This window comes from Lichenostomus cassidix, chromosome 1Aa (genome assembly GCF_008360975.1).
Source record: "Lichenostomus cassidix isolate B80296 chromosome 1Aa, HeHo_3.0, whole genome shotgun sequence".
Classification (NCBI taxonomy): Eukaryota; Metazoa; Chordata; class Aves; order Passeriformes; family Meliphagidae; genus Lichenostomus; species Lichenostomus cassidix.
The window spans coordinates 30,269,537-30,294,929 of NC_139480.1; the positions used below are offsets into that span (position 1 = coordinate 30,269,537).

The window sequence follows — 25,393 nt, forward strand, 5'->3', positions numbered from 1 at the left end:
CACCTGTGCCTTTCAGAAGAGCTCGGGTGTGCATATATTTATTTCAGAGGAACAAGTGACTGCTGAATACTTCAGCATAACAACCAGGAGAAGCACCTTTTGTTACACATTAGTGAGCAAAGACACTCTTGCTTTTATTCCCTCCTGTAACACTTCCCTGAAACATAAAAAAGGAAGGTATCTGGTAAATTCTTTATCAGAGTAAAATGGTAGGTACACAAACTGCATCTTGTTATACATTGTTTTTTCCCTTCACTAAACAGGCTGAGGCTCCCCTCTCTCATTTTCTTAATAAAATGATTTCACAAGGCTGGTAAACTGACATCCAACTAGTCAGACACATTCTCTATGACAAAGAAATTTACAAAGAGAGCAAAAAAGAAGACTTCACTGAGAAAGTATAATTCTCTGAGAGGTGTTGCATCTGCAACAGGAAATCTTGCAAGTAGCTAATAAAATTTCTGCTTATGTTTATATTCAAGAAGCAACACAATCCCCAATTAGAGTCCTGGTTTGTAAGACTGACAGAACACAAACGTTTGCAGTGCAAATCTTAGTTTTAAGCTTCTTTGAAGCAGCTCAAGGAATAAGGCTTAACTATTCAAGAGATCCCCAAGACTGAGTTTGGTGACACTAATGAGCCCTCAGCTGGAGAAAACTTTGCACCTAAATCTTTGCCATTTGTCAAGATCCCCTTACAGTTAAGAAATCTAAACGAAAACATTTGCTGCTGAAATACAGTAGTAATCCATAAGGTTTTTTTCTGTTTGAAATTGTAACACCCTTCAGTACGCAAGCAGCCCCAGTGTCATCTCATGCACACCAGCTAGGTTACTCATTTAGGAAATGCTTGCTCCAGAGAGATTCTGGTAAATGAGTAACTCCATTTATCTGTCTATAACAATTAAAATTACTATTCAGGTCTTGCAGAAACTATACCTCAGCAATTACTTGTGTGATTTCAACAGATAAAACATTTTGTTGTGTAAAGCATTAAATAGACACTGCCCTTAAAAAACATTCTACATGCCTATGGCAAGATTCCAGCTACTGCTGGTCATAAAAATGCAAAATGTCTGTTTTGTCATTCAACAAAACAACACTTGTTTCTCATTCTAACTCTTGAGATGAAGTGTAAGCTTTACTCAGGGTTGGCTGCAATTTATTTTCCCATCACATCAACTTGTGATTTAGCTTTCAGCTGGGTAAATATCCAACTACCAGCTCCCTAACATCTGCATCTTTAGAGGGGAAAAGGAGAAAAAAAAAAAAAAAAGAATGAAGGCAAGCAAACTTCCAGCCTTTAAAACAGATGTTTGGTTACATCAGTGATCTTTAAAAAAAAGCTACTAAGATACTGGAACTATCTTGCAATTTACAGATTGCCAACGTATTTAAACACAATCCACTTATTAAACACAAAAACTCAAGCTAGCAAAAAAGAAGACTTGGGAGCTTTCATTTCCATTTCTGGAAATTTAAGGCATAAAAATAATTTTAAGTCATTCCTGTATCTAGATTGGTAAATTAAACTTGCTAGAAAGCATTTAAAATTCAGTCATTGACCCTGAACATTTATTTAGGTACAGACATCCAAGCCATTGGATGATTAGTGTCTTTGCAAGGGAGAAGATGAAAAAGGAATAAAATGACATTGCCACTATTCTCAACCTTCAACCACTACAGAAAATAAATATAAAGCTTGTTTTTCATGATGGACCTTTAACATAGAGCTCTTAAGGATAAACACTAAATCTGGAGTAACTGTTTTTAACTTTGGTATTTTTTAATATGTCAAAAAAGCAATGTCTGGTTATAAACAGGAGCTATCACAGCCCCCAGATCTCATCTCCCTAAAAATGGGGTCACCGGGGAGGGGGGTGCAGGGGAAAAAAAGGAGAGCTGTTGAATGAATCGAATTTTACATTTCTTGCCTTATTGACCTACAGGTTTGTTCTTAACTGAGGAAAAATCAATCTCTTTCAAATGTACTTAATTATAATCAAATACCCATATCAATGTCTGTCACCACATCAGCACATCTGGCAGCAATGAAGACAAATTAACAATAAGTCAAAAAATCTGGCAATATGATCAACTAAAGCACGCAAAATCCATTCTGTACACTTAGACCACCAGTGACTAAGGATGGATTAACTTCCTGTCTCTAATACTGGTGCCTAAATTAACGGGAAATTGCATTGCAATCTGGGTACCAGGTTTCTGGCTACAGACAACTAAAAGCCCTTAGCTCAGCTACACCAGACAAGAAAATCTTTGCTCTTGCTTTAGCCATGATGCCTGTGATGGCCTCTTCTAACAGCTGCTTGTAATTTAGTTTAAAAGAAGCTATTTGGCAACCATGTAAGTTTGCACCTTCAAAGCAGGCAGATTTAAAAAGCCCATGTCCTGTAGAATTAACCATTTTGATGTCTTGCTGTTTTAGTGCATTGATGACAACAGGATTCACAGCATTTTAAAACAGTAGGCATCTGTACATAGAAAAACAAAATAAAGTGTTTTCATTCAGTTCTAACTACTACTTTATAGTAAGCAACCCTCTTTCTTTGACTTTGTATAGTTAAAGATACTGGGTTCATTACTATAAATATAATCCAGCAAGAGTTTACAATTGCTCAACTTGACTGAGTGACTAAATAAAGCACAGATCTCATCTATAACCAAAGAAGGGCAGCCAAGTAAGGAACAGAAGCATAAATTAAACCAAAGAAAACATTATCTTGTTCTTGGATTACCTCCTCATGTTAAGCAGGGAGTGGTTGCAGAAGCAAAGAAGAGGGAGAAAGGGTATGGGAAAGAAAAGACTCAGGCATGCAGCACATATTTGGCAAACACTCGACACTAAGTCACTCAGAGAAGCGTGAAGTTACCAGGCAGATATCCAGTGCCGGTTTTCTTCTTTTGATGAATAGCTTGATATGAATTTGTGCATCCACTGTGTATGTCTCTCCACCACGTGCAGGCTCACTAACAAAGGCACAGGCAAACCACTGGCACTACAGCCTCATGGGCATGAAAACTGAGAGTGCGTGTGCACACACCTGATGAGGGAATTTCACAAACTGGAAGATTTACAGCCTTGTTTTGGTTCAAATAGTTTCAACCAACCTTACCAGTAGCCGTGGCAGGACCACACCCAGTCTTTGAAGATGAACATATTTTACACAGTAGATCTAAAGGTACAAGTTCAAGTCAAAGGTGCAAACATGCATTAGAAAGCACCTACATGTGCAACACTGTCTACAAATATAATTCACACTTTTCGTTCTTCATACACTAATGTGGGTCAGAGACCACACGGCAGCATATTTTATTAAAGTAATGTGCAAATAAGATGCATGATACCTGCAAACAGCATGGAGTTTCCATTTGTAAAAAGGTACAAGTAACAGTACAAAATTATAATGCTTACTACTCATTTCAATAAAATGAAGTCTGACATAGAAATACATATGCTGTATTATTTACACCATTAATTTACAAAAGATATTATTTGCATAAAACAAAGCTATAAAATAATTACAAATATAGTATTTTTATAAGGAATGTTTTCCCTGTATAACAAATGAAGAGCATTTTTGAAATTATGCTTTATTGGAATAAAAATACTTTCTTTTCTTCTGATTTCATAGCATCATGTGGTTTCTTTCTTCCCTTCCTCTCCTTATTCCCTTTTTAAATAAAGTTCCATACTGAGGTAGTAGTATGTCGAAGTATTTCTTTGGTTCCAGAAATCAACGGTAAGTCCAAAAGGAGCTATGTGTCCAAATCACATGATTGGAAAGTAGAAGTCCTAAAGTTTTCAAAGGACTGTTTGCAAGTATGAAAGCTATTTTCTCCTCTAGAAACTGTCCTTTCCTTTCCCTCTTCCTCTGCCTCTGCATCAAAGTCCAGAGAGACATGATAACTATTACGGGAAGTTTTTGGTTGGTAATTTGCTGGCTGTCTACAGCTTGAAAGAGAGTCCAGCTGAGGCCTCCATAAAGGTTTTCCAAATGTTCCTGAAAGACAGTAAAAGAGCAAGCTCAGAAATACTGATGCTAAAAGCTTTGTGTCTCACTCTAGGGTCTGTAAGTGACATTGGAATGCAAGTCAAGGATTGACAGAAGAAAGAGCTCAACAAAGCGAGATTTTACTTAACTGTTCTTTTAACCTTTAAAAGAAAACATTCGTGTGATCATAAGGCAAGATTCTGCCCCCAGAGACATTAAAAACATTTCCAAGTAGTTGTATAGCCACCCACAAGTTTATTTCTTTTGTTTTCATGACTACTTCCATACTCATTTTTCTTTGGGAAGAGTGGTGAGGGGGGAGGTGGGAACACAGATCAAACTGCAAACGCATCACAAGCCACTTTCTAATGCAAAAGTCACAACAGTCTCCCTGTTCTGTTCTTCATTAAATGACTGGTACATGCAATCTGCCATGCAGTTCAGAAAAAATAAAACAGAAATTTAAAAAAAAAATGTAACTCCCCAACCTGTATCAGGTTATACAATGTGTCCCACCAGTGCAATCTAAATGCTACAGCAATCTTTTTCGGGCTAGCATCTCCCATTAATAACAAAGGTCCAGCTAGCCACATGCTCTGTTCACCACTGATCATCCAGCCAGTTGTGGGCAAAGAGAACAGTAGCACCCCAAAGAGAATTTGCATTTCAGTGCAATTTTTTTAATAATTATCTGGATTTGCCAGTCAGAAAACAGGCAGTGTACGTCACTTTTCACCACTGGGAAGGCGTTAGTATCAACACCTCTACAAGAAGGGCCTTCTCTTTTTTCACTGAACAAAGATACAGCCGTTGCAAGTCACAGTGTCTGTAAGGACTTATTTTCAGAGGACAATGTGCCACAGGCTGACTTTGAAGAACTCAAGCTTTTATTAATAACTGAACACTACAATCTGTAATAAATTTTGAACCCCAAATGCCACACTTCTGCTTTTGCTTAGTTTCTGGAAGCAAGAGTTTCTAGTAAAACCATGATCTGAGAAGTTACTGGAAAAGGAATCGGACAAAATCCTTATTTGCATCAGTGATTTGTAGAGCAATTTTGATCTAATGCAATATGAAATTACGTTCCTCACAGCACCAAAGTTAAAAATGAACTCAGTCTTAATAACAAAAATCCAAGCAATTAACTTTCTGGCTCGCGCATCAACAGTGATATTAATGCCAGCAGTCTTCCTCATTGTGATTTCAAAGGCAAATGGAGGCTTGAATTTGAAGACAGTGTTGAAGAAGAAAATCTACAACTAAAGACAAGAAATCTACCACAACTTCTTCCACAGCTACCACCCCCAAGATGTAGACATAGGCTCTTTGAGGGAAGAGTGCTAATGATTATTATGAAGCATCCAAGGCAATGACAATGCAACTTAAGTGGGGTGATACACTCAGGGAAATGATGAAGCTGCACTGCAAAGCTTTTTAGCGCAGAAAGAGGACCTGTGCCCTTGAGGTGACATTAACTCCTGGATATACCAACATACAGTTGAACTCCTTTCTGTAGCAGGCATGCTAAAGCCCTATCTGCACAGTCCCACACTGCAATAGTGGCAGGCAGCCAGGAGGTCGGACGTGTGCAGTCCCAGGGTCTCTGCCAGATGTCCTGGCATCTGCAACATTTTACAGTTCAAACATCTGGCTTTTGAAGGGGGAAAACTTCAGAGCTTGTGCTCCCTCCCCACCCCCTGAGAACAAAGAGCCCAGTGATGCACATTCCCCCAGGTCCCCTTCAGAGCCAGCAGACCCAGACCTTGATCAGCCAATGCTGACACACCAGCTGGGAGACAAGCCATGGTACCAGGGATCTGCTTGGCGCTACGATATCACAAGGATGAAAACAGTATGTGGTTTTATATACATTTTAAACCAAGCAACCAAACCAACATCCAAAATTTAATGAGCTTCAAGGGTAAAGCAATGCTTTTCTCCTTCCTCCACCTCTCCCTGCAATCTGGACTGAAACTGTAAACTCTAAACTAAGCTTTGGGAACTCTTTTGTCATGCACGCCATGAGAAAAGGACAAAGAAGGGAGAGAAAGGGCATTTTTACACAGTGCCTTATTTTGTAGGGTAAATAGTTTTGGCTGACTGTGTTATACAATATGTACACATACAAGTTCAAGTCTCCCCACCTGCCCTGAGCCCTCCTTGCATAGTTTTTGTCTGTCAGGCAGAACTTCTGGTATGCCTGAAGTTTGTTAAGGTATATTTAAGTTAAGTATCCTAACATATACAGAAATCTGCCAGCTATATTAAGACAGAAGATAAGAATCACATCACTGATGAGATTTTTATGTGTGAGCTATTAAGATCTGGCAATCTAAATATTCTCATTACACAGTTTTACTATAGTCACTTTTCTGGTCCTCAAATTGAAACATCTGGGAAAGAAAAAGCTGCAGTTTTGCTTAGTGTTCTATGTAGGAAACAAGACAGCAAAGACAACAGTAGCTTGTATAAAAAACAATAGCTAGAACATACCCATGAAAGTGCTGTTACTCATAATAGATGAGGGTTCCAAACTTCTGTTTAAATCAAATGTGTCTGAGTTGAGACTTTTGCTTTTCAGTCCAGTTCCTTCATTTTGAGTATAAATAGAGTTCATCACTCTGCTACTACTAGCATGTGCCCCAATAATGCCAACACACTGGTCAAAGGGATCTTCCTGGGGAGGTGAATATTGATAGCATTCCTTTTTCTTTAAATATCCAGACTCATAAGGGCCCAACCCTGCTGTTCTTTGGTCAGGAATGCAATCTAAAGAAAATGAAAAATTGATTTTATATACATTCATCACAATATGACAATTCATTCAAAGATTGAATTAGGACTAAAACTTCTGCCAACCAACTTACTTGTACTGTATACTTCAAACGCGTCAGAACTGTAAGAGTTTCCTTTTAAATACAAAGTCCCAGAAGTCCCCAGATAGTGGCACAGGAATGGATCTGCAACACCCTCCAAGTCTGTTTCACTGCTGTTATCTAGATGGCAAACGCCTCAAAAATAAAGAGCATGGTATCAGCACATGGTCTTTTCTGAATCTTCAGCTGGAATTTTCTTGAGTAAGTTTTAAGAACCCCACGTGTTCAACTACATTTCCTAGTGTAGTGTAGTTTGCTTAGGCTGGACCTAACCTTTGGATAAGAATCCTAATTGAAGCAACTGTTCAATTAATTAGCTCACAGAGAATGCGTCACAATTTGCTTCATGATCCAATCCCTGAATAATAAAACAAAACCAATCCCAGGGATCAGAACCAGCAATTTCCTTCTTCTAAAGCACTGGAAGAGAGTTTCATAATTTGTCTGACAGTCACCTTTTGAAGCACAGAGGGTCAATGTGAAAATCCCGGTTGAGAGAATCTGAGGGAGTAATTGGCTGTCTGAACAGCTATAGAGATTTTCAGTTCAATGGTTTCTGAAAGCTGTGGACATAGTCTGTGGTTCTTGATCCACAAGGAGACTGTTACTCTCACTACTCTACCACTACAAAACTATCTCACCATCACTCCATTCCCATCTGTCCCAACTCCTGATTGTATCTCAACCACAAACCATTTTCCAGCAAGGTGCCTTTTCCTTCCTTGTGCAGGCAGGTACTGGATTCTAAAGGGTCAGACATATAATTACTAAGTATTGCAACTTTTAACTAACAGTCACCTTAAATCCTTTATTGACTCTGACCCTAATGATTTTTTTATCTGGCAAGTTTAAATAGCTATACTAAAGTTACACTGTACCACACATGCCTACATTCCATTAAAAACACTCTTTTCAAGCTATAGGACAGGAAGACATGCTGCGGTAATTTCTTTTTGACACTCTTGTTTTGCAAATTTCATCATCAGTTTAAATTTACCCTTGAGACTAGAGAAAAACTTCCTGATTTAAGAAACACTGTAATGCCATTTGGATGAACAGAACCAAGTTCCAGTTATTATCTTGTTGAAAAAATCCCAAGCAATAAATTTCACATCCTCTATTAAACTTCAGTAAAGATGCTTCTTAAATGTTATTTCCATTAGTTATAAAGACAATAGCCAAACTGGATCAATAGAGCCAATCTAGCTCCTCAAGACACATAGAAAATCTGCTTAGCATTTTCTACTTACCATTACTGTCCCTCTGCTGCAAGCAATACCCTCCCACAGAAGATGAGAGGAACTGATGATGACTGCCATTTTCAGATGAGCCATATCCATCCTGCCTTTCAGCCAGTGTCCCCTGGGATGACAGGTAACTTGGAATGTCAGCAGGCAAATTTGTTTCATCTGTGGGGAAGCAAAAAAACACACAGAAGTCATCAGTATACTTCAGATTGTAGAAACATTTTTAAAATTGTCAGTGAAGCACTGAAGGTAACAAATAATTCAGCTTTCTGCCTCTGAGTCAAAGAACACAAATGTTCCTACAATAAAGTCACTGCAAAGCAAACACAAACTTTTTTTTTTCCTTTCCAAGGCAAACCTTCAATTTACACACCTGTATTTGTGATGCTGCAATCTTCATTTCTCCTTCTGGTGTGGTAGATGATGACCACCCACACCAAGGAAGTGCCCACCACACAGCAAACCACAGCTATGATCACAATGCCAACTGTGGCCCATCCATCATCATCAAGTGATGGGGCAATGTTTTGAGGAGAGTCACAGGTGGGAGTAGGAATTACATTAAGACGGATGTTGCCTCGTTCTGTTCCAAGCGTATTAGACATTTCACAAGTGTATTTCCCGGCATCTTCTACATCTGTATCCACAATAATTAGTAACTGATTGCCAGCAGCAAAGAAATGTCTTTCTGTTACCACAAGAGGGCTGTCATCCTTAGTCCAGTTCAGTCGGGGTGGAGGGCTACCGCCAGCAATGCACTGCAAGACTGCAGTTTCACCTTTTGTTACAGTTCGATCCAGCAAAGGCCGCAGAAATGATGGTGTTTCTGAAAAGAAAGCACAAGACTTATTCTTGCGAGATCATTTAGAATATAAGAAGTGTCCCTTTCCTTCACAGCTCAAGAGGAAAAGCTAAATCAAGTGCATCAGTAAGGCCTAATGAAACTTACTCTCATTCTCAGAAGAAACTCAAGGATTTCCACTTAAAGCATACAATTTACTTATCAATTGATCAGATTTAGATGCTTGATTACCTTACAAGGTAAAAAGGCAAAATCATACACGCTTAAGATTACAGAGAACTACCAAAAAAATGGTTAACAAAATGTCAAGAAATCAGAAGTTAAACAAATCTATTGTCTCTAAACGAAAATAGAAGCCCCCTTCTCGCCTCCACCCCATGCATATCAGATGTGTATACACTGAGAAACACAACTAATGTTTATTATTTTGCATCATAATAGTGATTGTGCTGTTAAGGTTTGCCTATATCTTACCTAGTACTGTTAATGTTGCATTAGCTGAAATGCTTCCAGCAGTGTTTTGAGCTGTACAGCTGTAAACACCTGTGTCCTCAATCTTTACATCAACAATAAAGAATACATCATCTTCAGGCATGACATGCATGCGCCTCTTGCGCGCTGCAGGAAAGTCTGTTCCACCATCTTTCTGCCAAGCAATCTGTGGGATAGGATGTCCAACTGCAGCACATTCCAAACGTGCCATTGCTCCGGCTCGAATGGTTAAGTCCATGGGGATTTTTGTAAATGAAGGCAGCACTAAAGAAAAGTTAGTGATACTAAAATGAATACATGAAACATACTTTTCCTCTTTTGTACAGCACTTTCTTAAACACCCTTCACGGGCCTAAAAACACTGGAGAAACATACAACCTAAATTTACCATTAGCCAGCAGAAAGGGAGGGAACTGTGAAGCATGTGAGACCACCTAGAACAAAATCTCCTTTTTGCTAACAGCCTTCTACTTGACCTTTCCACAGCATCTTGAAACAGAGCATACACTTACCTCCTGTGAGGAAAAGTTCATGTTTTTCTGTCTTGTAACACTGATTTTGCCAGATTTACTATGAATTGAGTATGTTATTTGTTTTTTCCTATACTATGCTTCAGCACACTGGGACTAGAGGTAAGAATGAATGGTGGCCTTGCAAGTATATGTATTTTTAAGAAATAATCTCATATTAAGGAATCTTCTAAAAGATGCAGACGACAAGAATGGAGAAACTATGATTACCTATCTTCATTAAAACCATTCTACTTTTAAGCCCACTTTCAAGTCTACTTTAAATCTACTTTTAAGCAAAAAATAACATACTTACTGTTTACTGTAAGTTTGGCTTTGACAGAGTAGGATGAACCAAAATGATTTGAAATAACACACTGGTATTTCCCTTCATTGCTGAACTCGACATTGCGCAGTCGAAGGATGGTGGTGTACTCCATCACTTCACCACCCTGCGCCCGCAGGTGGGCGTAATTCTCCATTTCAGCATCTTGCAGTAATTCATTGTCTTTCTTCCACGCAAAAGTCATTGGGGAATCACTGCTGCTGGCTGCTGAACACACAAAACTCAAATTGGAGCCTTTGATTGCTGACTGTGTTTCTGGCTGGACAGTGATCTGTGGTTTAGGAAAATCATCTGCACAGAGGAAGAGAAAAAAATAGATATGTGAAGCTTGAGGACTCTTTCTGGAGAGTCTGTAAGCCTTGTTTTATAGGTTTAAGAGAAGAGTCAGGTAAATATTTATTAAATGGATACACAATGCTTTTGTTTTAAATTTTGTCAGCCTAAGGGCATTTAAAGATGCTGTATTTATGAGTTTATTGTGCCAAGTCATCTCTTATTGAAGAGAAAGCACAGTTAAAAGCAGACTGTGTACATAGTTTCCTCAACAGGAGCACTAAAGATGGAAGAACTACCCCCTGACATCGATAACGACTATTCTTAACATCAATCATGAAGCCTACTTTTCATCTTTACAACACCTCAGGCTACTCTGAGCTTTTCTTTATTGAAAGCATAGTTCTTCTGCTATCAGCAACTGCAAGTTATAATTGAGGGTTTTACCCAAACCCACAAAAACAATAATTAACAAAAGTTAGTGTTCCAGTGATCTGCATCTGTTTGGTCCAAAGGGGATGGAACATCCCTTAAGCAGGGCAGAACACAAGAATTCAAGAATTTCTGGAGATCCCTTTCCTATATGGAAGTTATCTTCAAAGTGCCATATTGTGAGTTCACAGAATTCTGAATTGTTTATTCAACTGTGTGTACACTGCATGTACAAAAGTAGTGAGCAAGTCAGTGCATGGTCTTCCAAAATACTTAGCAAAATACTTAGCATATTTCCAACTTTCAAGACTTCTCTAATCTCCTGACAAACTTCATAGGAACTGCAGGGAAAGCCTGTGCCCCTAATACTCATCCCTGCAGACCCTGCTGTTTTTCCTAGCCCCTTTGTCTCCTTACATCTCAGCTGTTTGGGAACAACTGGGGTTAAAATGTAATTTCCTTGAAGAACCTCCATGCTGTATGTTAAAAAAGAAAATGAGATGTGCAGATAGCCTAACCTTGAATTCTCTGCAAAGCACCTGCAGGTCTGAAGCTGTGCTCCAGTGACAGGGCAACATGGACCAGGGACTCTCTAAGCATGGGCTTTAAGAACCTCAAGGCCATTTGCTCTTCATGCTTCATACTCAAGTCTTAAGTCCTCCAAGACAAAATATACTGTTTGTAATCTGAGTTAATACCTTCACTGACTTTGCACAGGGACAACTAAGTAAAACACCCTAAGTACTTAAATTAGCCTTGTGAAAGGACGGGAGAACATACTTCAATCTTAATTATGTGACAGAAAGGGGTGATAAAAAGGTCACTCAAATAAGCACATAGTACAGAATACAGAAGAACACACTAGGATAAGACTCGCATTATGTTTTGTCAGAACAGAATAATTCGAGAGCATATTTGAATAAATATATCACAAAGACATTCATATATATGCATACACAACTTTAAATTTCAGACCAGAGTCAACACAATTCACTTAAATACAAGCAAGAGCAGCCATTGTGAACTGGTAAAGCAAGCTGTGTACACCCAACCATCTAGTGATAACACACTTTAAAGATTTAAGTGAAGCACTCAATGATTGTATTAGGAGATCTTAGTTATTTCTGCATGACAGTTATGTTAAGTATTAAATGCAATAACTGACTCAGTAAATTTCTTTTTGCTAATACATCTTAAATGGTTTGAAATTAATTCATTAAAAATAGCATTCAGCAGCTAAAAGAAAGATCACAATTCCCCCTGGTTTAACAAATGAAAAATATATATTTAAATGTCCAGTTTAATTTTTTTGACAGAATGCATTTCTCATAAATTAGGACATCTACTTCATATGTACTTCTCTAGCCACTGACTAATCGGTAATTTCCTGCATTATGTCAACCTCTCCTTTCTAGCAGTAGCTAGAATCTGCACATTATTTAATTTATTAAGTATTTGACTGCTAATAGAAGGGCAAAACCAACATTTTGGTACACTATTTTATATTCTGGACCTGCTTTCTGACTGAAAAGGGTATGAGTAGCAACAGTAAAAATTACACAGTTATATTTGCCATGAGAGGCAAGTTATTGAGAAGACAGTTACCGTTTTGTCTCCAAAGAATATGAAGTTTGAATTTTCTTTAGTAAAAATTAAATATACTCAGCAAAAATACATGAAATGCAGTTAGTTTTTAAGTTTCCTGATATGTTTTAAATTCCCACTTTACATATCAGAGTACTCAAACACACAACTGAATGATCAAACACAAATGCTTGACTCTTTAAATAGAGAACATAACATAGGTGATAATGAATGCTACTAAACACATATAGAAAAATTTCATTTGCAAGGCAGATGCTATCACCTCAAATTCTCAGGTCCTAAAGTAAAAATATTTTACTAGCATTTACTATCTGGAAAACTGAGTTAAAAAAAACCAAAAAAAAACCACTGCTGTAACTGCGGTAGTCAGATATTTTTTTAAACACAGTTTATATTAAGGCAATAATTTACATAGTCCAAATAATTTTTAAAGCAGACAAGAAGTACACATAAAAAACCTCAGAGCTGAGGCCAGTATGGCTTTTTTGCCTTCAAATTTTATCAGCTCTGGAATAACGTCAAGATTAATGGAGTATGAAAAAAATTGAAAAATAATCTAACCCAAAGACTGCATCTTAATTTTGCCAAAATACACCTCACTTAAAAATGATACAAATCTAAACAATATCTACCTTTTAAGTCTAAAGGCACATAGAGTTACCCTCACAAACTACTGAGCTTTCCCTTGCACACTATGCTATGCTTATATAAGCAAGCTGTACTTGAAATAAAACTCAGAATGCCATCACTCCCTGTCTTGTACAAAGCCACAAGCTCTGAGCATCTACATCACGGTTTGGGAACAGAAGTAAATAAGTATCAAATCCTCTCCATTTTGTTAATGAAATCACAATATATCAAGGAACCACAAAAAAACCCCCAAACATAAAGTAGAATTTACTTTATGGAATGAGAAATAGAGGCTACACTTACCACAGACAAACCCATCCAGGCTGACAGCAAAAATACTTCTCCCTTTTAGCAGCTGAGGATGGGCACAACTGGCATTTACAAAGCTCTGGAAGTTGTTCTCTGACATCCACTGTGGTAGCCATTTTAACTGGCAGTCACACAAGAGACTTGATGTGTTGAAGTGCCTAAGAAAAAGCAATTAAAATCAAAGCTTGTTTTTTTCTGTTTGTAGTACAGATCTGTATGAGTGTACATTTGTAACAAAACTACTTTTTCAGGTTCAACACACATACTGCAAGAGAAAAGGAGCAGCATTGTTCAACTCAAATCAGTGACACTATTGTCATAACTCCTACATGCAAAGCACACGTTATCCTGAACTCCCAAATTCAGCTACAAGTATGAGTTCAGGCAAACAGTATGTTTGTAGTGTCTTTGGATAAAAAACTACAGTCCACAGACAAACACACAGAACGGGCATGCAGGAGAACAGTCCAGAAGGCAAGCACTCTGGAAGTCAACATCTGAGACAAATACATTCTCTAATTTTCCTTTCAGCCAGAATTTATCTTGGTGAAGATATTCAAAAGGTGAGTGAGGAGAAAAAGAATAGTAATGTGTTGAAATAACAAGTGCAAAACTAGTTGTTTGCTCACCTAACCTATGGGAATAACTACATTCACAGAGGGAAAAAATAAGAAAGCAAAGTAATATTCTGGTAAACACCTAGAATCAGAATTTTAAGCAGGAGAAGTTCCCAATTTTGGCTGGAAACTCAAAATCACCCTTAAAAAGCATACTAAAAACCCAGTCAGTAACAAAATACCTCTTTTCAAATCTCACTTGTTCTTGAAAGAAAAGGAAAAATAATTCACACAGAACCACAGAATCAAAGAATATGCTGTGTTGGAAGGGACACACAGGACAAGTGTGTGTCCACTTGGACAAGTCCAACTCCTGGCCTTGAATAGAACCATCCCCAAGAATCACACCATGTGCCCCAAAAGCATTGTCCAAATGCTTAAGCAATGTCAAGCTTTGTGCTGTGATCACTTCCCAGGGAAACCTGTTCCAGTGCCCAACCATCTCTGGCTGAAGAACTTTTTTCTAGTATTCAACCTAAACCTCCCTTGATAGAACTCCAGACCATTCCCCCTGTCCTGTCACTGGTCACCACAGTGAAGAGATCAGTGTCTGCCCCTCCTCTTCCCCTCAGGATGAAGCTGCAGACCCCAGTGAGGTCTCCCCTCAGTCTCCTCCAGGCTGAACAGACCAAGTGACCTCAGCTGCTCTTCACATGACTTCCCCTCAAGGCCTTTCACCACCTTTGCTGCCCTCCTTTGGACACTCTTGTCGCTGTTGAGCCGCTAGCAGAGAAAAAGACCCCAGGTCTCAGTGTGGCAAGAAAGAGAGTTTTTTATTTTGATTTCAATATATATATCGACTTTTTAGAGGTCGCCCAGATTGGTCAGCTAGAAACCTCCCCCTAGGCCTGACTGGCCAGGCCTGAACTGTCTAAATCTCGAGACACTGTTTTAAAAAACATTCAAACTTTATCTTTGTTTACAAAACACAGCGGAATGCTCTCACGAGACAAACCTGTGCTAGCTACACACTCTAACAGTTTAATATCTTTCTTATATTGCGGCTCCCAAAACCACACAAAATACTCAGGTGAGGCCACAGTGGTGTGGAACAGAGCAGGTTTGGATGCACTGCGTTGGATGGCTGGCGATCTGTGCCTGATGCCCCCCAGGACATGGTTAGCTCTCCTGTCTGCCAGGGACTGCTGACTTATACGCAACTTCTCCTCAACCCAGACCCCAAGTCCCTTTCCATGGCACTGCTCTCCAGCATCTCATTCCCCAGTCTGCCCACACATCCAGGGTTGCCCTGTCCCAGGTGCAGAACCTGGCACTTTCTCTTGTTGAACTTCATACAGTGAGTGCCCAGTCCTCTCATTTGCTGAGGGTCCCTCGGCAGGGCCTCCCTCGAGGCTGTAGACTCAGAGTCAACAGTTCCTCTCAGTTATTTGCCATCTGTGAACTTGCACAGTATCCCCTCCAGCCCGGCATCCACGTCATTTACGAAGACATTGAAGAGCACAGGGCTGAGGATGGAGCCCTGCTGAGCCCCACTAGTGACATGTTGCCAGTTTGATGTCACCCCCTTCAGTATAACCCTTTGCACCCAACTTGTAAGATAGTGTTGTTTCGCACTGATCAACAGAAAAAAAAAGGTGAGGACAAAAAAACATCCTCACTAGAATACATTTTTCGCAGTGACCGCTTCACGACTTCTCTGAAGATCTGTCTCTCTGCTGCTACAGGAGAGAAGGACCCAATTACAAGCACTGACAACCAGGTCTTTACAAAAGAATTACAGCACTGCATTTCAGTGGTCCAGCAAGGTTTAGCTCGGTGATAGAACTGCTGATCTTAAAGAACATTACATCAAAGTCTCTCTTATCTAAAACCTGTTAGAGTTCACCCAATTTAAAATAAGGACTTTACAGACAACAAATGTAGCAGAAGATGAATGCCTCCTATCCTACACTCTCTCACTTAAATACACCCATCATATAAAAAATAAAAAATCCCAAAACACTGGCATAACCTTTTTATATTTTTTCAGAGAGATTACAGCAGGACTTTATCACTGCATCAGGCAACATCTCACAAGGATTTTATTTACACATTTATCAGGGTATATATATTTAATAGAGATTATGTCTTTTGACAGAAACTTACAATTCTTTGAGTTTCTTCATTTGTGAAAATGCATTTCCTTGAACTGACATAATTGCATTGTTACTTAGATCTCTAGGAAAAAAAAGAAAAATAAGATTAGAAGAAGATAATACGTCATCAAATTGAATGTACTTAAGACTCAAGCAATAGTTTGCTATTTTAGTGATACACAAAGGATGCTCAAGCTCAAAAGCTAAAGTTAAGGAGTTTCATGGCATGCTTAATATGTATGCATTAATGTCAGCATTAATTCCAAAATTCATACTCAGCGTAACTCCAAAACTGAAAAACCTTCTGAAGATCATAGTAGCAACCATGGTAAGTGTATTTCATCCCAAGTCATAAGTAAAGCTTGTTAGTCCTACTTTAATTTCAGTTAGTACCAAAACTATTTTTTTTTTCTAATTTAGAGTTAAATGTGAGTATCTGCTACTTACAAGTGTTCAAGTGCATCCAAACCAGAAAATGCTTTCTTTGTAATTGATCTAATCCTGTTTCCTTGAAGTATCCTGAAAAATTAATGTACATGATGCAAAAGAGACGCAATTAAATGGGAGTATTTTTGAGTTGAATAATTGCATTTTTGGCATTGAACTGTGACTCGTATTTACCACTCACCCATCTCCAATGCAGCAAAATGTCCCACATCTAAAAGACCCTCATTTATTTCCCTTGAATAAATATCTAGATTTTACAATGATTTTAGAAGACATTTAAGGTGTACAGTTAAGTGACATGGATTATTCTAAATGTATAACTATAAGCATCTTTTAACTTCATAAATCTGCATTTGAAAATTTCAGTGCAATGGAGTCACTTCCACTGGATGCTGCTTTACCTTATTGAAGACTATCCCTGTCACTATGCCTTTGTCATATGATACACTTATTATTTCTTAGTATGGGGAAACCTCATTCTTTGATAAATATGTCCATAAATATTATTAATACTTACAACAGTTCAGATTATTTTGACTTGAAAAATCTGCAATTTCTTTTATTGAAAAGGAACATGTTAGAGAACAAAGTGGTAAGGGAGAAAAAAAATTATCTCTGATATAGAAAATTTAGTATCCTTAAGTGTTGAGTTTGTCCCTTGAAAGACACATAATGAGCTAATTTTTTTTAAGGAATAATGAAATACAAATATTGTAGCAATACTCACAGCTTCCTAAGTTTATCTAGGCCAGAGAAAGCACCATTCATATCTTCAATAGTCCATGATATTTCGTTGTTTTTCAGATCCCTGTTTAATAGGAGAGGGGAAATCAAGACAGAAAAGCTATTAAAAAAAAAGGTACATACTGCTTCAACAGCACCTACTATTAAAAAAAAAATCTAAAATAGCTGTTAGGTTGTTTTTTTTATTTAGTTGGTTTTTGTGGGTTTTTTAAGAGAAGCTTTTCCTGATTAACTATATAATTTCAATTTTTACTTTACTGAGAGACTTTAAACCCTATTAGTACATTTACCACTGATTATTAAAAAGATCAAAAACTCAACCATTTTTAGAATTCTGGGCAAACAAACCCACATACTCCTCCCAGGGTATTCAGATACAGGACTATGTTAAGAGGAGGTGCAACAAAGGAAGGGAAAGGATCAACTGTTGTTCCCTTGAAACAAAACACACACATCTTTTTAAGTCCATAATACTAACACCCAGAGAATAATTTTAACATCCCAAAACATCCACAACACTTGCTTAATTATCTGTGAAGCATAAAGAGATTAGAGATTTGCGTACAGAATGTGTCAGCAAAGAATCAAGAAGGTAGGCTGGAGGAGAAAGAAAAATCTAGGAGAAAAAGCCTTACACTTAAATTCCTGAACACCTTGCAATTCTCTTTCTCTCTTCATGATCTAAAACTCTCTGTATTCTTAAAAAACAGAGTGTACACCCCTCTAATTTGCATCCTTCCTAGATGCCCTATGGGTGAGTATGTGAGCAAACCCCTGAAAATAAACTGTTAGCACCCTTTTCAAAGCCTAGAAGGGAAGGCAATCATTTAGCTCATCTGGCTGACAGATGGGTCAGTGGTATGCAGTGGGAAGGTTTTAATGAAATGGAATACATTTAGATTAGTTTACTTCATTCTTCCCCTTCCTTTAAGAAATGATATTTCAAAACATGCTCAAATGCTTAAAGCTATTGTTCAGTCATGACAATGAGTTTTGTCTTCTCATTTCTAGCATGAGAAAAAAATGCTGATTCAGTTAAGACACAACTATGATCCAGATCCTTAAAACTGTGGGTAGCAGTGCCCTGCTTGCTGCTTTCAAGCACAGATACGCCTTTCCCACAATAACGGCACTGAAAATTTGTATCACAGTCACCACCTTCCATTGTGCACAGCCTTCACAAAAGAGGAACACCCCCTTTCCCAACTATTCTGGAAAGAAGTCTTACTGTAAGAAAAGCATACACTGACCAGGGAAAGTCAACAAAACGTTCTTGTTTATTTCATGAGAAAAAGAAATAACCTATAAACACAGGATTTTTTTAAGGTTTTTGACCTTACATATTGAGTTTGTCAACTTACAAAATCTGTAGACTGGAAAGTCCCCTGAAGGCACAATCAGCAATGTAATTTACTTTGTTGTTTCCAATGTACAGTCCAACCAGCATGCTTAAACCAATGAAGCTTGAATCATCTAACCTTGCTAATTGATTGAATGTCAAATCTCTGCAAATTTAAGGTGGAGAAAAAAGCATTTTAATGTTCATGCTGCAGTATTTAACTCAGTTCAACCCACATGAATTTTCAGGAGGGAGCACAATTTTTCCCCTTATGATTATCATAAAACCTACTACACCATTTCTAACCACACAGCATTTTGCATTTGTTTCGAACAATTCACAAATTATTGCAGAATTAATTTCTTTCATTTCAAAATGAGTGTTACAGCTTTAGTACAACCACTACAGTGAAATGAAGCAATCATTGGTAACTTCAACTTCTTTCAACAAGAGATAACTATGTTACACAGCAAAGTTGTTGTCACCTTGGAAACTTTGCTATGAAATATTCACAGATCAGTGGTAAGAAGCTCTTGTTTTGGCATGTACCCGGCTTCTGAAACTTCAAGAGAATAAAGCTACTCACAGCTCACTGAGTTTTTGGCAAAATTCCCAGGCATCAGGACTGATCCTGCTGATGGCATTTTGGCTGAGATGGAGTTGCTGCAGCATCAGCAAGCCATAAAGCCAGCCTTTGGTTACCTCTGTTAAGTTGTTATGGTCCAGCTGCCTACAGACACACACAAAGAGAAAAAGACCTAAGATTCAGAAACTCTGCAGCATGCATGCTATGCCACAGGTCCACAGCTAAGCTCATGACACTGACTAGATAGCTGGAGCCTCTATTTACATCTAGGATTGGATGCATGCATTTAAAATGTGCTGCTCTACACATTCACTACTGACTGCTTGCTGCATTTCAGACCACAGCAGAACAATTTAATTCAAAAATGCCTTTAGATTTTACCAAGCAATTCTAATAATTTTGTGCAAATCTATGTAATATATTATCAGCAGAACCTATCAGCAAAAGTTTGGTACTTACAAGACTTCCATGTTGGTCAAACCCCAGAAAGCACCATCCATGAGCCTCGTAACCCCATTTCTCTGCAGTTTTAATGACTTCAAAGCAGGAAGTCCTTGGAAAGTAAGCCCATCTATTTTTTTAATTTTGTTGCGATTCAGCTCCCTGCATCAATAAAATTTACAGTTACAGCACAGAAATTTTACCAGCATGACAACAACCTTTCTTCCCTCTTTGGAAACAACTTTATTTAAATACTTTTCTTGCACATAAAACAGAGGCAAGAAGTAATAAATATCAAGCATTTTACTGTAATTATTATTATGTTCAACCATGCAAATACTTTTCTGCTCTTCTGATACTGAGGACAAGTATGTGGTAGTTCCTTGATTTTCAGACTCAAAGAATCCCTGTAGACTTAGAAGGTCATGGTTAATCCTGTTCGCAAATTCAAAATGGAAAGCAAGTTCCCGGTGTTTATCCAGCAGTAGAGCTGTTGAGGTTGGTTTGTAATTGCAATCAATAATCAGTCAAGAAAAGCTGAGATTTTAGTTGTGAACTAGACAAAATTGAATATCATGGGTGATCTCTTCCTTTATCTGCAGCCAAGCACTCATTACATATTTCTCCCTCCTTTTCCACAACCAGCTACACATAGCGCCTTCCCTCTTTCTCAAGGAGTCTTGGCACTCGCCCTTCTGCCACTACACCCACCCTTCACAGGTCAGAAACTGAGACCAATGTGCATCCTGTGAGGGAGCTGCAGGGCATAACTAGCTGGAGGGCACGATGCAGTGACAAGATCAGACAAGGTCCTCATACAATGAGTGCCCATCTGCCCCTTCTAGGAAGTCTCACATCTACCAAACTAGGAAGAATCCTCTCCTTCCAAAACTTACTTCCCCATGCAAAGAAAAGGTCTAAATAATCCTTTCTGCGTAGTTATACTATCATTATTTTTCAGAGTCTCAGCCCTGTAAGAATTCAGCTTTCCTCTATGGCAGTCTGACACCAAATCTGCTGACCGAGACCTGAGGGATAACCCTACTTCTCATCCTGTGTTGAAATAAACAGTGAAGAACATTCAGTAATAACAGGCTTTAAGTTCTTCCCCACTCCTCTCTCAATACTTTCAGAAAATAACACAAATTTTTGGCCTTCACTGCAGATAACTACCCAACATAACTAGGTGAGCATATTGACTAAGAACAAAGGGAATGCTTTTAGGCAAGAATATAATCAACATCCAAAATTTTATGTGAATGTGAAGATCAGAAAGTCTATCAAGATCATTAATAAATCTCAAGCTTTGCAGGATTGTCCTCACACTCTTCTACTGAGGTCTGAGTAAAACCCTTCCTGCCTTTGTATACAGAAGAAACATAGACACTGCTTCCAGAAGTGTCAATCACCCTAATATTTCAATTTTCTTATCACTTTCAAGGTTAGCTTGAGAGACTTTGTCATTTTTAACTCTTCACCATCTGACATGGAAAATAATTACCCAGGATTTGACAAAGTGCAACCCATTGTCTTTCCCATTTTCTGAACTTTCTAAGTTTTCCAATAAAAAAAATTCCAGTCTCTTTCATATTAAATAACTTATTATTTATTCAGTAAAACATTCATAGACAGCATTGCATCAGGAAAGCTGAAGGTCTATTTATTCAAGCATATTGCTTATTGTCATGCCATCTGAAGGCAAATTGATTTCCCTCATTTCACTGTGAAAGTACACAGTAAGTAAATGACTGCAGTGAATTATATAAGTTTACTTCACTTACTATTTTCCCAGTACTTTTTTACAGCAGTATTGCTACAACCCCTTCTCCAGCCTTTTTTTTTTTAACTTTTAATAGGCAAACACAATTTTAAACACAAAGACTGTTCACATCTCACCAACACATAAGACTAGTTTTGTTCAGTACAACGCTGCAGTTAGTAAGGGTTGTAGTAATATGTTTTCTGTGTCTGTCTCACTCTGCCTCTGGTTAAATTACAGGCTAAAGTTCAAGCACTGCCAGTGCTTTGGAAAACCTGAAAACAATTAGTCAATTGTAGGTTGCACTTACAGGTGCTGCAGATGGGACAGTTTAAACATCTTTTGAGGGATTGCTGAAATTTTGTTCCTGTTCAGTTTCAATACTTGAAGTGTGGTAGACAAATTGTCAAAGGTACCAGGCTCCATAGAGGTTATTCGGTTACTGTTAATATACCTGTTGAAACAATGTCTAGAAGGTTATATTTACAGTCATTTAATAGATTTTTAATAACAAGTAGTGAAACACAAAGCTCTTGTAGTGCTCACTCATTTATAAATGGTATTTTGTTTATCATATTAATTAGAGCTCTTGACAGCTTATTCTTTAGTCAAATAGTATTTCACAACCAACATTTTACTATATTCTGTGAGTGTGATAATGGAAGAAGATAATATGTGGCAACCCCACTACATTTTTCTCAGTCAGTGTGTCTGGCATGGCAATATTGCTGAGTAAGAATTAAAACTATATTCAGAAGAAGTCCATCGAACTTCATATAACTACAAACTAGCTTTTAAGTTCCATGGGGAACTTAAATTCATTTTATTACATAATTATTTCTTTCAAGAGACCCTTCTATTTGTTTCATCTCAAGATAATGGCCTTAGATTTTTTTGATGAATTAAAACATCTCGTAACAACTCATATATTCAAGTTAGCAGCTTATGTTAAACTAGACAGGTGAAAGTAGGAATATTTAATGTAATTCTAATTAAAAGAAGACTTAGTACGTTAATAAACAGCTGCCAATCTAACTTATCCAACAAGATTTTTGACAGTGATCTGAAAACAACAACAAAAAAAAACAACAACCAAAAAAAGTAATTTTTACTTACAGATACTTGAGCTGTAATGATGGAAACGATGAAATCTTTAGCTCCGATATGTTGTTATTGCTCAAGTCCAAAGTTTCTAGACTCTGAAATGGCTTAAGATGTTCAGACAAAATGGTGGCAATCTTGTTACTGGTCCTGAAATTTAAGGGCAGTAGGCAAAAGACTGTCATTTCTAGAGTAAATACATCTTAACTACACAACTCTGGCTAAAGTTAATTCTTAATTCCCCTACTTGAGAACAAATTTGATTTACAAAAAAAACCAATAAAGTATGTTCTCTATGCATAACATTAATTTCTACCACACGAAAACAGAATGTGGAATAGTCTAAATAAATGTTCATTAATATTTCTTAAAGTATAATCCCAGAAAACAATGAAAAATGCAATATAATCAAATTACTGCAATTCATGGCTTTTAAAACGAGAGGTAGAACTTTATAATCATCTATTTCTGAACAGTAGAAATACCTGGTACTTGCATGGAACACTATGTCACAGTATCGTAATGAAATAAGGTTAGAGTTATTTTCTATTTTAAGCAAATTAATATCATAGTAGCTAAACACAGTATTTTGGGTTTTTTGAAAACTCCCTTGGCATGCAAATACAACTGAATTTCCAGAAAAAAACCACAGAGCTAGATTATAAAAAATGGATGACAGTGCATCCCCTCTGAAAAACATTCTATAATTGTGCAATTAGATCTAGATCAACCTAAAGATTTTTCTAGTGAGTTGGCAAAGAACAAAAATTCTGCATATCAGAGGTCATCACAGGAGTTTTGGACTTCATGTCTGATCAAACTTCAGCTAACCATCACATCCAATTCCACAACAAAAAGCCTGCAACAATTTGAAGACATGGGTATTGTAAGCCACTATAAGTAACACCCTCCCTTGTTTCACTTTCAGTGACACCAACTTTTTCAAGTGACCCTATTTCATGCTCCTACTCAGCAACCTACCAGTTTTTCCATCTCAGCTGCATAATGTACAGAATCGGACACACACATCAGCAACATTAATAGGGTTATTCACTTGGGGTTATTGGTGAAAGCAGATCATGACCAATTAAACAAATGTAACCTGAAATGATTCTTGTTACCTTGGTAAGTTCAAGTCAGTTCTACTGACTCTTGGTAAGTTCAAGTCAGTTCTACTCAAGTGGAACATTCTCTACCTTGTCTGATGAACTATCAAAACATTCTCTACCTTGTCTGATGAATTATCAAAATTTAGGTGTTTTCCCCAGATCCCAGAGATTGCAAGCAAATGCAATTTTAGTTAAAACTATCAACAAGAATATTGATTCTGGAAGGTGTTTACCTTTATTGGAAATACTTGCTCTGGATCAAATAGTAAGCCACACATTAGGATAGCGTGGACTATAAGCTATTCAAGGGGTGTGGGGTAACTACTACTCAAGACAAAAAAGTCCTAACTCACAGACTGAACCAGAAGTGAGATTAATGGGCTTTCTGACCGCATGTGGGAATAGGTAAGTGATCCTGCAGCCCCTCCAACACCGAGCTTGTATCATGTTTCATTCCTTAGGCTGTCTGGTAGAGGTACACTGCATTTTTTAACTCTTAGCTGCAAGTATTTATAATAAATAGAAACAAATTACTTTAATAAAAAACAACAACAAACACCACCACCATGTGTCAGTTCCACTGGCCAAATAAGAATGTGAGTTAGATAACAGGTCACAGAGCCTTGCCTTTATGCATTAGTTTGTTTATAAGGTAATTACTAACAAGGTATTAAAACTGCCAATTACTTGAGTGACGAGTAAAATTTTCCTTGCAGTAAAAGTGTGCTCCAGCAGAAGCCAGCAATTTCCTGAACTGCACGCCTCCTAAATTGCAGTGTGAAAGTGTTCAGTTATAAGACGGCTTGCACAGTGCTGTCTTTGTGTCAGCATTGCTCCATAAAACAGAAATTCCTCACAACTGGCAGGATAATAGCGCCTGTATTACAAAGTTTAGTTGGACATAATGGAACTGAATAAAACTCTTACACAGTCTTCAGATTAGCACTTAAACCAACTGGCAAATTATCTGACACAGACCAGGCTACAACAAAAACAACCAAACAAAAAGACCCCACTTGCTTGTTTCAGGAGCTTCTTTTCTTTGGAGATGGTAAGGCCACATGGAGGAGTGAAAAGCAACTTATTTTGCTCACTGAAACTGCACTACACATTAAAGTCCTAGTCCATCTCACAGTCAAAATCAAAACAGCCCTCACTGCACCTTCCCGGTAAACTCATATTTGTAGAAATTACTCAGTTGCAAAATAGCTGAATGGTTCACTTCCTATTGTTTCAACACCCTCGTCCAGTTTCTCCTCAGAAGAATATAAGTAATGATTCACATCTGGAAGAAGATTATTCAGCTCTGAAGATACCCAAATAGTTCTACTTTAAGACCCACCTTTATATAAAATGAGAAAGTTCACCTAGAATTTGATTTTTCTTCATAATCATCACTTAAGCAAAGTGAAAAAACAATGCAACATCTTCCTCGTAACTGCCAAATAACCATCAAAATCAGACAAGGACATGTTTGAAAATGCAAGCCTATCTAATTGTCAAGATAGAATCAAACAGTAAGCATGTGGGCACAACAACATAGAATTTTTTTCACTGAGAGGAGGGCGGAGGGAAGAAAGCCCAAAAGAAAACCTTTACTGTGAGATGCTGCTATTG

The 25,393-nt window shown here is 37.8% G+C and overlaps 1 protein-coding gene across 1 annotated transcript in view; it reads right to left on the minus strand.

Moving 5' to 3' along the window:
* Positions 1-3,280: 3,280 nt before the first annotated feature.
* The window catches only part of LRIG3 (leucine rich repeats and immunoglobulin like domains 3), a 40,097-nt gene continuing 17,984 nt past the window's right edge, over positions 3,281-25,393 (minus strand). The window contains exons 4-19 of the mRNA XM_085043962.1: positions 22,683-22,817; positions 21,877-22,020; positions 19,826-19,969; positions 19,367-19,510; positions 18,803-18,946; positions 17,425-17,505; positions 16,698-16,769; positions 16,261-16,332; positions 13,532-13,695; positions 10,259-10,579; positions 9,416-9,697; positions 8,513-8,965; positions 8,143-8,301; positions 6,884-7,027; positions 6,510-6,785; positions 3,281-4,022 (exon numbers count right to left, since the gene is read on the minus strand). Of these exons, the coding sequence (XP_084900088.1) occupies positions 3,778-4,022; positions 6,510-6,785; positions 6,884-7,027; positions 8,143-8,301; positions 8,513-8,965; positions 9,416-9,697; positions 10,259-10,579; positions 13,532-13,695; positions 16,261-16,332; positions 16,698-16,769; positions 17,425-17,505; positions 18,803-18,946; positions 19,367-19,510; positions 19,826-19,969; positions 21,877-22,020; positions 22,683-22,817 (2,980 nt within the window). The 3' untranslated portion in view covers positions 3,281-3,777. The remainder of the gene's footprint in view (positions 4,023-6,509; positions 6,786-6,883; positions 7,028-8,142; positions 8,302-8,512; positions 8,966-9,415; positions 9,698-10,258; positions 10,580-13,531; positions 13,696-16,260; positions 16,333-16,697; positions 16,770-17,424; positions 17,506-18,802; positions 18,947-19,366; positions 19,511-19,825; positions 19,970-21,876; positions 22,021-22,682; positions 22,818-25,393) is intronic.